The sequence below is a fragment of the Bombus pyrosoma genome, linkage group LG3 (genome assembly GCF_014825855.1).
Source record: "Bombus pyrosoma isolate SC7728 linkage group LG3, ASM1482585v1, whole genome shotgun sequence".
In the NCBI taxonomy this organism is placed as follows: domain Eukaryota; kingdom Metazoa; phylum Arthropoda; class Insecta; order Hymenoptera; family Apidae; genus Bombus; species Bombus pyrosoma.
Window position 1 is genome coordinate 9650925 of NC_057772.1, and position 12634 is coordinate 9663558.

At 36.4% G+C, this 12634-nt stretch overlaps 1 protein-coding gene across 10 annotated transcripts in view; it reads right to left on the reverse strand.

Annotated features, from left to right (window-relative positions):
- The window catches only part of LOC122565951 (monocarboxylate transporter 10-like), a 284840-nt gene that overhangs the window by 12375 nt on the left and 259831 nt on the right, over positions 1-12634 (reverse strand). For all 10 annotated transcript variants that reach the window (XM_043722541.1, XM_043722536.1, XM_043722533.1 and 7 more), the window contains 3 exons: positions 9726-10011; positions 7547-7721; positions 140-346 (listed from right to left, as the gene is read on the reverse strand). In XM_043722541.1, the coding sequence (XP_043578476.1) occupies positions 140-346; positions 7547-7721; positions 9726-10011 (668 nt within the window). The remainder of the gene's footprint in view (positions 1-139; positions 347-7546; positions 7722-9725; positions 10012-12634) is intronic.

Here is a 12634-nt window from a genome sequence, read left to right on the forward strand (position 1 = left end):
TCGATTTCTACTTTACGAAAAATACATATATGTGTATGAATTATAATAATTCGAGGATTCGAATAAAGTGAATAATAGCATTTGACAAAAAGATACGAAAGTAAATGAACGAAATAAATCTGAAAGAAACGCGGTTTACCAGTAAGAGGAACTCCGAGAAGAATAGGTAAAGCTTCTGCGGCCTGCACGAGTGCCCAGGAGCGTGCAAAGTGTTTTGCCCTCAGTCTTTCGAGGGCCAGCATTTTCAGGGAGTAAAGTGCACCGCCGAGGGATGCGCCGTACAAACCGGAAGCCAGAACCAGCCCGTGGTAACCTTGCACGCTGCCCAAAGCCATCTGAGCTATGGCTGAAAAATAAGCGATGCATCTTCAGTAATTGATCTTGAAGAAAACAGAGAGTATTTTCTTCGACGATTATTGAGTTGAGGAATTCAGAATATCTTTGTGGCTATTAGTTACGGAATATCTAATCGAATTTCAAAATATTCTATTGTTTAATGTTCATTCGATAAAATGAAAATCGTAAGAAATATATTTTAATAGAACATACAAACACGTATAAGATACACACTGCAAATTCATGAAACGTGTCTTCATCACACACATACACCTGAATTTTAAATTAACATCTGGAATATACGTGAGTTTTATATAATTTGAAATTGAACTGTACACCAATTCACCTAACTTCCACCGTAAAGAAACTCATCAATTTTTAATATCACCTGGCAAAATAAATTCATCGCAGAAGACATTCGTGTTGACAAATTTCGTCAGAAAAATGGCTATAGCAACATTCGATTTTTCCTCGAAACTGCCCTAAAGTTAAATTAAATGATAATCCAAATATAGCTGCTTCGAAATTTACTGTATAATCTCTTGTCTCATTAATTTCCCTTCTTTCACAATCTCCTCTTTGCTCTCCCCTTTTAACGTTTTTTCCCCACCTTCGCGTGTATCATTTCCAATTTTTAATTGTCTATCCTCTTCCAACGATATTTCTTCAGACATAAATAAACCACACAAGAGTGAACATAAATTCTAAACCCCAAGCTAAACCATCTTTAAATCGTCATATTTTTAACTATCGTAACATTCCACGTCCATGCACCTCATTCCCACACGGGAAGAGGATAAAGACGTAACGCGACGAAACTGGCACATTCCTTGCCTATCCTCTTCGTGTCGTTCGGAGGAAATTGCAAATTATTTTCGTCGGATGGTTTATCTGTCGCGAGTGAATAGCAACGTTGGCAACAAACTCGATCCAACAGCAGCCACCGGGATAAGCCGCTTTTTTGGTGGGTTGCAACTCTTCCTGGTAGCGCTTGTATATTTAGCTCTCGCTTGTCATCTCCTCTAGCCGTTTCCACGGAGTTGAAAAAGGGACGTTTTCGCGTACACGTGTGCGCGCTCGAGCTACACTTGCTGCAAAAAGTATTTGCGCCCAACAATGCGTTTACTACTGAGTTATATGGCAAGAAAAGGTTTAAATACGAGAAATTGGTAGAAAAAGTACTATACTTTTACAAAACATGTGTGATTGTATCTGATCAAAGCATTGGATAAACTTAATATATGTACAGTGCTGTAATAGATGTTGGCGATGTGATGAAAAATATCTAATGTAAAAGTTACTATTAAAAGTTAGCTACTTTGAACCTTCTTTCGCCCGCTATCGAATACATTAGTTAATTGCACTGTAATTATAGTTAACACGTTGACGCGAATATCACATTTCATATCATATTTTATATCAAGCGTCTTATTCATTATAGTACACATTTGAATATTTACTTTGAACTACTATCTCTTATTGCACCATAATGTTCAATCTTTGCAAAATATCGTATTTGTGGACATTCTATTTGATAATATTATCGAAGCCATACATATTGTTCAATATTTTTCAGTCCATGAAATTTATTTTATTTCAAGCGTTTCAAGAAATTTGGTAGAACATGGATCATCAATAACCGAGAAAAAACGACAGTCAATGTGTTAATTAGAGCCAACAGTAATAAATTTCGTGTCATTTATCAGTATTTTCATGCGATTACAAAAATTTGTTATTATGAAAATTAAGTGTAAAATGTAATAAAAGAAAAATGGATATTAATAAATAAATTCTCCATGAGAAAATAAGAGCGTGTACAGTGTACAGATATTTATTGCAGCCACTGTATGCGTTAGGGTCGTCGACTGAAAATATGGTTCTTCGCTGATTACGAGTTACGTTTTCAGGAATTTTTGCTGCTACGCCCCACGTTCCAACCCTTGTTCCCGTTCATGGGCGTCCTGACGCTCGTCCAGGAATTAGTACGGCTCCCAGTCCGGGTTTACCCGGTTTTATTTCCCTCGTGGACGATATTTACGTTAATGTTAGTGGCGTGAAGTATTTTTTGACGCTTTATTGGTCATACGTGTTTTAAAGTTGTAATTGAAATTTAAGTGGTTGAGGGTGGCTCATTTTTAGGAAAATTTAGAGGCGTGGAACATTCCGAATACCATGATTTTTGCTTTTATAAATATCTTAATTCTTAACCGGTATTGGTAAATCATATTGTAGGATATTTAATTCTGATTTCTTCTTATCAGATAGAGCATAAGATAGAAATGAAGTAAAATATTCTGAAATCAAGCGATCTAATCTAAATTCTTATGGAAATCTAAAAAGGTAGATTTAAAGCAATCTGTTGGCTTAGGAAACGATTTCCTTAAAACTCTATCGAAGCACCTGTACGATATTCTTATTTATGTTTATAGCGTTAATTTCCAATTAAGTAATAGTAAAACTAGTAGAAAATTCAATATATCTATACGCAACTAAGAACATAATACAGTTACATTGTTTTATATATTCTGTTGTTTCAAGGCAATCGTAATATCATTTTTTCATTATTTATTATGAACGATATTTATATCAACGTTGTTTGACCCCTTTTATAATTTCTTACATCATATTACATTCCATATTTTAGGATATTTTTTAGGCCAGCTGTTTTAAACATGGAATTCGGATTTGTGTGGTAACTTCGAACGTTAATTTCGTGGTTAATTTGGAACGTTCCGAGAATCGAAGATTACAACCAAAATTAATATTTCGCTCCTCCGTCTGCACGTTTATTTTTTGGCAACATTTCGGTGATGAATATCGAATTCGATACACGGTGATTAATTTCGGACAATTTTTTCGTAGCAACCTGCGTGTGAAATAACGTTTATACCGTTAATTATCGTTTACCAATTTACGTATGTTTAATTACCATATTTAAATAAAATTTGCAATAATAACGAATTGATTCCAAAAAGTATCCTTTCCAATGTAAAATTGTAGATAAAATTAATATTTGTATCATCGTTGCATTTCTGAAATGTCTTCTGTACGGCTGAATTTTGATATTTAATTAAAAAGTGAAATTTTACAAAAACATTGAAAATATTAGTTTCTATAATGATTGGGTCTGTCTCGAAGATACCAGGCAATTGATGACTCTATAGAGAATGAATGTTATATTAATTTTCATTGGTCGTTGATCGCAAACGATTTGTTTAATGTTCTGCGCGAACATCTCCGCGTGATTGCTATGAAATTTATGCGCACTGGTCCAATGAATTAAAATAAAATCGGTAATTATATGTTAAATATTTCGTGTATCTAAATTATGCACATAACTGCTCACGAAGCGAGATTTATCTAAATGATCTTTAAAAAGCAATCAAAGAAACGAAAAAGATACTTCGTTATATTAAAAATTAAATGTCTGTTCATTTTATTTCTTCCATTAACTCTAACAGTGAATTATTTTTTAACACCAGAGTCACTGTATTTTACCTAATAAAATTACGCTATTTAACAAGAAGAATGTCACAATTTACGAATTATTGCTGAAGTTTATAACCCGTAATTATCCAATTACGATCCAAAGTCGTTCCGAAACAATCATAATACCCAGATAACACCACCGCGAATAAAAAATGTTCCAAATCATTTTTTTCTTCCTTTCAGAAACCTCGTCGCTACTAAAACATTTCATCGGATACAAAATAATCGCTTCACGATAATCGTCGTTTCTAGATAATTGGCAACAATAAACCATCTTCTGACAATAAAACATATTCGTCCACGATCGATCTCATCCCAAATAAAACTAACGGTCGACTAAAATTACAGCAATCGTCTTCTTTTTTATCATAATTTCCTCGAACAATGAGTTTCGAGCCTCAGGTTGGATTCGTCTCTGCGTCTCGTCGCGATTCTCAGATTCCTGGAAACGATCCGGATTCTGGTAGAACCGGCTCGGTCAATCGACTGTTCGCCCAGCGTGGGATTAAAATTTCACGTTCGAGCGCGCGGCCGCGATGAAATATTCCGCGCTTCTCAAACATCCAGCGAACGATTCGACGATCGCGGGAGTTTCGTTTTTTCTCGGAGATAACCGCGATTCCAACCAATTCCACGTATTTCGTCTCTTAAATTGCACATAGTGCGATTAAAAGCAAGTAGCTTTTTCAAAGCTCACATTTTCCCATTTTTTTCAGCTCAATTGTTTTTACGTAATTTTCGACTTGTGAACGAGCGAGCGACGAATATCGAACTGAATCAATGGCAAGTGAATTTTGCTTTGAAACGACTTTGTTCGGTTATCTGAATATTTTGGAATATTTGTCAGGAAGGAAATTATTATCCTCTTTCGAAATGACTGTTTTTAGTTGTTTGAAAGATTATTTTAAAATGCTCGCGGGAGGAGAAATTATTCTATTACGAATTACTGTAATTTACTTTTTAGATTCTCTTGGACAATGATTACTATTACTAACTAATTAACTAGGCTATCAACTTCGATAGTAATTCGTAAAATTCACTCGTGAAATTTATCGCGCTCGTCGGAAAACGGATTGACCAACTGTGTTTTTTGTAATTTATGATTGGTGTTCGATTAAAAAAAAAAAGGAGACATATGTCTTGCTTATGTAGATGCTTTTATTGTAACAGGATAGTATAAATAATTGTAAGTTCCAAGGTAAATTTAAAAATAGAATGTTCCTAATATTGTTACCTTTCTCTATCTTTCAATTTATAAAGCGGACTATGTATTTTGGTATTTCAACGCTTTAAAGTTACCATTTTTGCATGATGGTTGTAGAAGTGTATCGAGCACCATATATACAATGTATTTTTCTTCTTTCCAAAATATTCATACCTGTCGAAAAATTGTCCATTTTTAGGAATTATACTTTTCTCAAAATTAATAATACAGTCCAAGGTTGATCGATTAAAAAACCCAGTAATACATATAAAAATTCTAACTAACTTTCCCATCGAAATTTATTAAAATTAAAATCACTCAAACGAATCTAAGCCTCGTTTACGTACCTCACGAAAATAAAAAGAAAACACTACAACAGAACTTAATGAAACAGCATACCAAGTACCAAAAGAGAAGCTCAAGCTGAACTAAACCCCCTATTTTACTTCCATCCCATTATCCAGCCAATTAGAAGCTCGGATCGAAGATCGATAGAAATATCCCTTGTGGCGGAACCTGCACAGCATTGGTAGATTAGTTTCTCCTTCGTTAACGAAATCACTGCGAGCCTGGGCTTAGCGTTGCGTTTTAAATGCGCTTCCTCTGTCCAGAAGCAACCCCATTAACGATTGCAACGATCCTCTTTCTCTCTCTTTCTCTGTCGCAGCGATATTCGTCTCCGTGTGGCCAAAGGAAAGGAAGGAAGGAAGGGACGAGAGAGAGAAAACGTGCGCGCATGATGTGTAACAGAGAGAGAGAGAGAGAGAGAGAGGAGGAGGGAGAAAGGGAGAGAAGGAGAGAGGAGAGTGGCGAAGCCATCGAGGGGGTGACTCGAGAACAGAATGGAAAATACTTTGTGTCGAGAACTCGAGTCGAGGGTAAGCCGGCTGAATGAGGGGCAAAGACGTGTATGCGGCTGACACTCGAAGAGCCCAGGCCGCTTCAAAAGGGTGCACACAACCGGTAGAGGGAAGGTGGACGGGGGTTGAAGTCTACCCCGGGACTGAATGGGGGCTATACGTTTAGAAACCTCCGGACGACGAACCTTCTGGACGAAAGCATAACACACACGACGGTCACCAACGACCGTGGTTACCCTTTCTACTTACTGGGTGCTCGAAAATATTTTTCATCCTGGGAAGATGGACAATTTCTTTACAATTATATTTAATTTTCTTTTCCTTGTTTGAATCGGATTTCAAGTTCGTCCTGATCGTGGAAGGATGGATAATTTTCCTTGATTGATGCTTAATTTTCTGTTTCTTGTTTGGATTGAAAAATCCAATAAGAAGATTGTAATTTGTAATATATTATACTATAACCGCATACATGTTAGAATTATAAAATCGAATTACGAAACGAATTACGAAAACGAGGTAGGAAAATGACGTTCTTTGAAAACGTCACTATAATACAGTAATCAAATTACTATGCTTTAAGAGTAATTGCAGGATATTGCTCGCTGTAGCACAATGTGTGTCAAATCTCGTATATATCCTGTCCCGTGCATACCTTCAATTGCAGCAACGTCAAACCTAGCGAAACACCGAAATTACAGTTGATACTCTTTGAGGCACCGCGCTTAACTCCTGCCCTTTTGGGACAGAGCTTCGTCGTTTCGCGAATAATGTAGCAATGTTGCGAGGTTCGGTACTAGAAACCATCTAAATACAAGATGCCATCTGACTAAGCTTCCTAGGTTGTTATAACTGTTGATAAAACGTAATAGTTCAAAAACTTACAATAGTATCACACGAATGGCTCGAATTGCTTTCCATTTTTGTTGCGAAACAATTTTAGGAATAAATTCATGAATTTAACAAGTGATATAGAATTTTATGTCCTACGGTTTTAAAGTTCCTCAAAATACATTTCCTCTAGATTTTCGCAAATTTCTTGCAATGCTACAAAATTATTTAATTTCAAGAAAATTCTTACGAATCTCTAAAATTCACACCTGCGCTTTCTCGCACGATTAAAGTAATATCAGCAAAGTTTTACGAGCCACGGGTTACACATTCTAATACTCTTGCGTAATACCAACGAAATTTGATAAGGAAACGCATGAAATTCACAAGTAAATTCTACAAACTCCAAATAATCTGATTGTTCCCCGAAAGGATGATAAAATTATACAGCAGAATTCTATAATCTAAAACTTGTGATTCGTTAATCGATATTATTGGTCGTTAAACCACTGTACAAAAAGACCTCGGAGTCACACTCTCCTCGAATCTCTTGAAACTTCTAATAAAATTATACTTCGTTCCACGTTCCTCCAAAATTCCCTCGATTTTCATGAAAAGCCCGATATTCTCCATCCAAGGTGGATCTGTGGGTAACGTCGTCTCGCTCAAACCAAAGCAAACTCCTCGACACCGCAGAACGCTCCTCAGTCACGCGATCCTCCATTCTCTCTCTCTCTCTCTCTCTCTCTCGACCAAACTACCTTCCCTCGCGATCCGCAACGCGGTTCGAGCACCCTCGCCACAACAGCGTAACGCGTTGTATACTGACCAACTCCGAGTAGCGCTGCCTGACAGAGATATTGCCTGGACACTAGGCATTGGGCAGATGGTTTCGCGGTAACGACACCCCAAGCTGCGCAGCCGAGTGCCGCTGCCAAACCCAGGCAAGTCTGCAAAAGCATCACTGCACTCGCCTCCAAACCATCTTTGTGGCCCTGGATAGCCTGAAACCGATGTATTTTTCATTAGCTGATTGCTACGACAGAGACAGATCTGAACGTACAATAGATTGAATAAGTGGTTAATTGAAGAGGGGTCTGTCGGATCGATAGTGTTGAGAGACGTTTGACGAGGTTTGATCTGGTTTGTTGCAGAAAGAAAGGTAATGGTACGTTTTTAATTACGAGGTTTTTCGGTTAATATCGTCATGGTGGATCGAGATATAGGCTGGATGGGTCAGTAAGTTGCGGATGTTTATGCAAATTCATATTTTTATGAAGGTAATTAAAAAAATAGAATTTGGGTGGAATATTGTTTCACCTGCTAAATATTATAAACGGCACCGTGTTTTGGATATTTTATATATTTTTCCTATCACCTATACGGTCTGACGAAGACTTCTGATAACGTGGAAGAAAGATCGGTAGAGAAATGAATCCCAAGCTACGAAGATCTTTCAGGATTTAGATCGGATTTTAGATTTACGGAATCGACAAAGGGAGAACTTATTGTTAGTATCATACAAAGTGAGAGAACTCGAAGGGGATTATAATTTTTCTGTGTGAAAGATTAAAAGATGAGTCCGTTAGTTGTATTACGTTTTTCTGCCTCGATTCTAATAATTCTACTTCGTGTATGCTTTCAAATATTCAGTTTTCCCAGTTTCACGAATTAAATTTCTGTTCATATCGATTTTCACCATTCGGGAACGTCATCCACTGCGAAGAATATCACGTTGGAAGCAGTTTCATGAACTCCTATCAGATCAGAAATACTAACTGACGCGTGTAGGCGTGCAGAAATTGAGACAGGGCGCGCAGAGGCGAGGTCAACCGCGATTATGAACGTGTAAACCGCCTAACTTTGCCGAAACTTCACTCGAGAATGAAGTTGCCAACTGTGGCTCGTTCTCTGATTGCTGCTACCGAGTAATACGCGTGTTTCTGGCAGTTTGACGATTCAGCCTTTCGGATGGTCCGACCATGGTATTACAAACTGGCCAGTGATCGGTTAGTTAGCCTTTTGTTGAAAAGTTAACTCGGCTGAATCGTTGTATATCTCGTATCATCAGTTACTATCCATTTTATGGTGACAAATAGAACCTGCCATGTTCCTATTAATTCATGATTCGATTATTTCTCGATTTTTAAAGCCGATACACATGCAAAATATGAAGATAATGTTTTTAGGTGTTTAATGTTCGTAGAAGCGTAAAGGAGGAAAGAATTTCGGCAATTGAAGCACTCAGAAGCCACACTGATCGAAATGCATAAGTCGAGAAATAGGGAAGATTGATGTTACAAACTTTAATACAACGTTAAATCGACTTTGGTATTTGCTATAAATGGGTTTATGAAAATAAATCACATATTTCTTAAGAAATGAACATCAATTACGCTATGTATGTAATAAAATTGAAAAATTCACAAAAAGTGAAATTGATCTGTCGAATATATAGTACATTTGTATTGTACATGCGGCAGTGAGGGAACGCAGAGCGAAAACACACACATATGTATGTATCCTCTCCCTGGTATGAAGTACCAAGTAAAGTTCTTTGTAATACCTTTCCAAATTCTCTCTATACCTTAACATGATCAATTTGGTTTTTTCAGAGGTTTGATTGACAGTGGAGTTTCGCAACAGGGCTAATGAAACTTGAAAATGTTTCGCCCAACACGCGCGATATATTCCTAAAATGTTATTGGAGCCTGGATTTTACGATAAAATTAAAAGAAACGAACGATGCATCGCAGTGACAGGTAAATTAGAATATTTCGCGACGAAATTATTGCTATCATCTCTTTTCTCGTCGAATTGCCGAACAACGAATAATCTGAAGTTTCGTATAACAACGTAATGCATTCGCAAAATTACAGGCGTTCGAATACTATGGCGAGCGTATATACAGCCGAGAAACGTTGCAATATCAAACTTCTCAACTGCGAGAGCCAAGAACAGGATCCAGCCTAAAGGCAGTTGCTTGGTAGAGTAATTAAGGTACTCACGATGTAAAAGGCGGGCGTATAAAGGCCGAAACCGGCTGCCCCAGCGGCCAACATCAACATCCTGACAGGCCGACTACCTAGAGGGCTGAGATCCACCCATGGCTGTCTTGGTGGCTTCGACGCGGTCTTCTTCTCTTTCAACTTGCCACCTCGTTGATTCTTCACGTGTAACATGGCCCGTCGTTGCGGATGGTAGAGAGAGGCGCTCCTGTAAATCAAGCCCAGGAAGAAGGCCAACGACAGAACTCCGGTTACCAACTGCATGCCATGCTCCCAGCCCAGCTTTCTGCGGAAACACCGTGTCGTTATGGTTACAGAATAGAATTTCTTTCTTTTCTCTGCTTACGATCCATTCTTACGCAACTTTCCTCCCTTCGCCGTCAAATCCTTCCATTACTCTTTTCCCTCCTTCTATTTGTATTTCTATCGTATCTGTCAATTTTTAATATAAAACGGTTTCTTCGTTTAATTTCATTCTTATATACTTCTGTTCGTAGATATTGGACTGTTGGAAAAAATTCGCAACGTTTTTCGCAGCTGATTCATTCCACTGTATTATACTTGTGTAATCTCACTTTTCTTACGAACATATAAGATCTTCAATCTGTTTTTCTAGACTTCGCTATGAACTTTCTGAATACTTTGTTTGTTAATTAAAAGGGAAACAGGGGAGTTGGAAATATAAGAAAGTGGAATTCAAAATTGTACAGAGGACATTCTATCTTTTCATATACATTCGTAAAGTAATAATTGCAACGATGCCACAAATATTTGTAATTATTGATCACTTGACTGCGGCTTTTTCTACAATCTTATATTTTTATTAACGGAACTGTTAAAATGCAATCTGCGTGAAGATTTATTCGATCCGTTAAATATTGTAACATTCGTATTATACATTTTGCACATTCTCGCAATTATTAATTATTCCTAAACGCATAAAAATCTGCAATTTATTCACAGTGATGTACTACAACGATATTCATTCAATAAATTCTTAGCTGCTCACAATAAGTTTAATAAAGTCACACCGATGGTTCTATTGGGTTGGCAACTAAGTGATTGCGGATTTTGTCAATACCATCTAATGACAAAATCCGCAATCACTTAGTTGCCAACCCAATAGCTACATGTTAAGCGTATGCGAAAGTAACAGCCGCTAAATTTAAGTCGGTAGCAACAAAAAGAACATGGTCATTACTTTCGTATACACCTAATATATTCAAAGGTTCTTACTAAATAAGAAGCCACATAAAAAAGGAACAAATTTCATTATATCCAGAGAGAGAGAAAATTGTTCACAGTTTCATGTTCTCACTCTCGAGAGCGTGAATTCGTTAGAATCTGGCCAGTGAAAGAGGAATCCTTAATTAAGAAAAGGCGAAATTACGCACGATGAATTCGCAGACTCTCAACATTCACCGAACAGAGAAAGTTTCTGTTTCGTCGTTCACTGGAAGCGACCGCAAACTTCATAACGCGACGTTTCGCCGCAACTGGCGCCTGTAAAGTCCAACTTTAGCGAGTCTTACACGCTTTTGTTTCAGCGAGACATTAAACCGTGAATCGTTTGTAATTCTATGACAAGGGAGATTTCTTTGTTTCTTTCTTTTCTTTTTTTCTTTTTTTTTTTAACAGAAAGAAACGTTTTCGATTGTCTTTTTCGCAGTGACAAACATTTTTCGAACACGTTACGATAAATAATGGCACTTGTGATGTTTGTTTAACTCGATGGACGTGTTACTTCAACGAGAAACAGAATTTTGTCTGATGATGTATGGATTCGTACTACTTGCGCGTGAGGATGTGCAATTTATTCGGTTTGCAAATTAATTGTTCTACTTGTTTCATTAAATGTACGTTTGTAATTAAAGAATGCAGAGTATATTATTAACAATTAGACAATATGAATTTATTATCTTGTAGATTATTCTTTTTAAGTAAACTTCTAACGATTAGGCTGTATGAATTTATTGACTCGTTGTATTGCTATTTTTCCAAAGTATATTTTTAGCCACTAGACATTTAATATCTTCATTTTAAATGCTGCAAATATTAGAATTCTTGTTTGCTACTATTCGTTTTAAATATAATTTAGGAAAGGTTTGGGATTAAATTAAAAAGAATTAAAACATTGCGAGTAATTATATTTGTTAATTAGAATAATTTACAGATTCATTAATGGGATACAACGAACCGCCCATTTCTCTCAGTGTTAATTCATCTTTTTCTCCCAATTATTTAGAGAATTCTTGGAATTTTGGGAATTTTTACGTATTTTGCAAAATAACGACCACAATTTTGAACTTGATGGTATTTTCTAATTAAAATATAGTTTTTAAGAATCTACACATCGCAGATAAGTTTTCGCTCTTAACAAACCAATCAGGTTGTTATCGATGACTTTTACGGTAGAGTGGTACAAAAATTTAGATTAAGAAGAAGTTCCCAATACGTTAAGAAGAAAGTTATTCCTCAATGGGGAAAGAAGAATAGGGGCACTTTTCTTGGAAAGTTTACTCCGGTCAAAAGTTCTGATCGAATAAAGCTCTTGTTTGGACGTTTTCGTAAAGAATTGATCTCCGAAATATAAACTTCGAATCTTAAGTTTTGAACATGATCGTTCATAAAAACAAATTATTTATCATCCTCCGTCTTTTTCATAAATCATAAAGGAACAAAATATATAAAAATTCAGCAAAAAAAAAAAAATGAAACATAGAATATAAAAAATCTTATGACTAAAATGACGGATTTTTATGCAAATTCATATTTTCGAAAATATAATAGAAAAAGTAGAACCTCGGTAGAAAATGGTTCTGCCTGCCACATATTATACAAATCACTATAATATTTTGGATATCTTCTATATTCTCATACAACGTGAAAATTGTTTCATCTATCACATA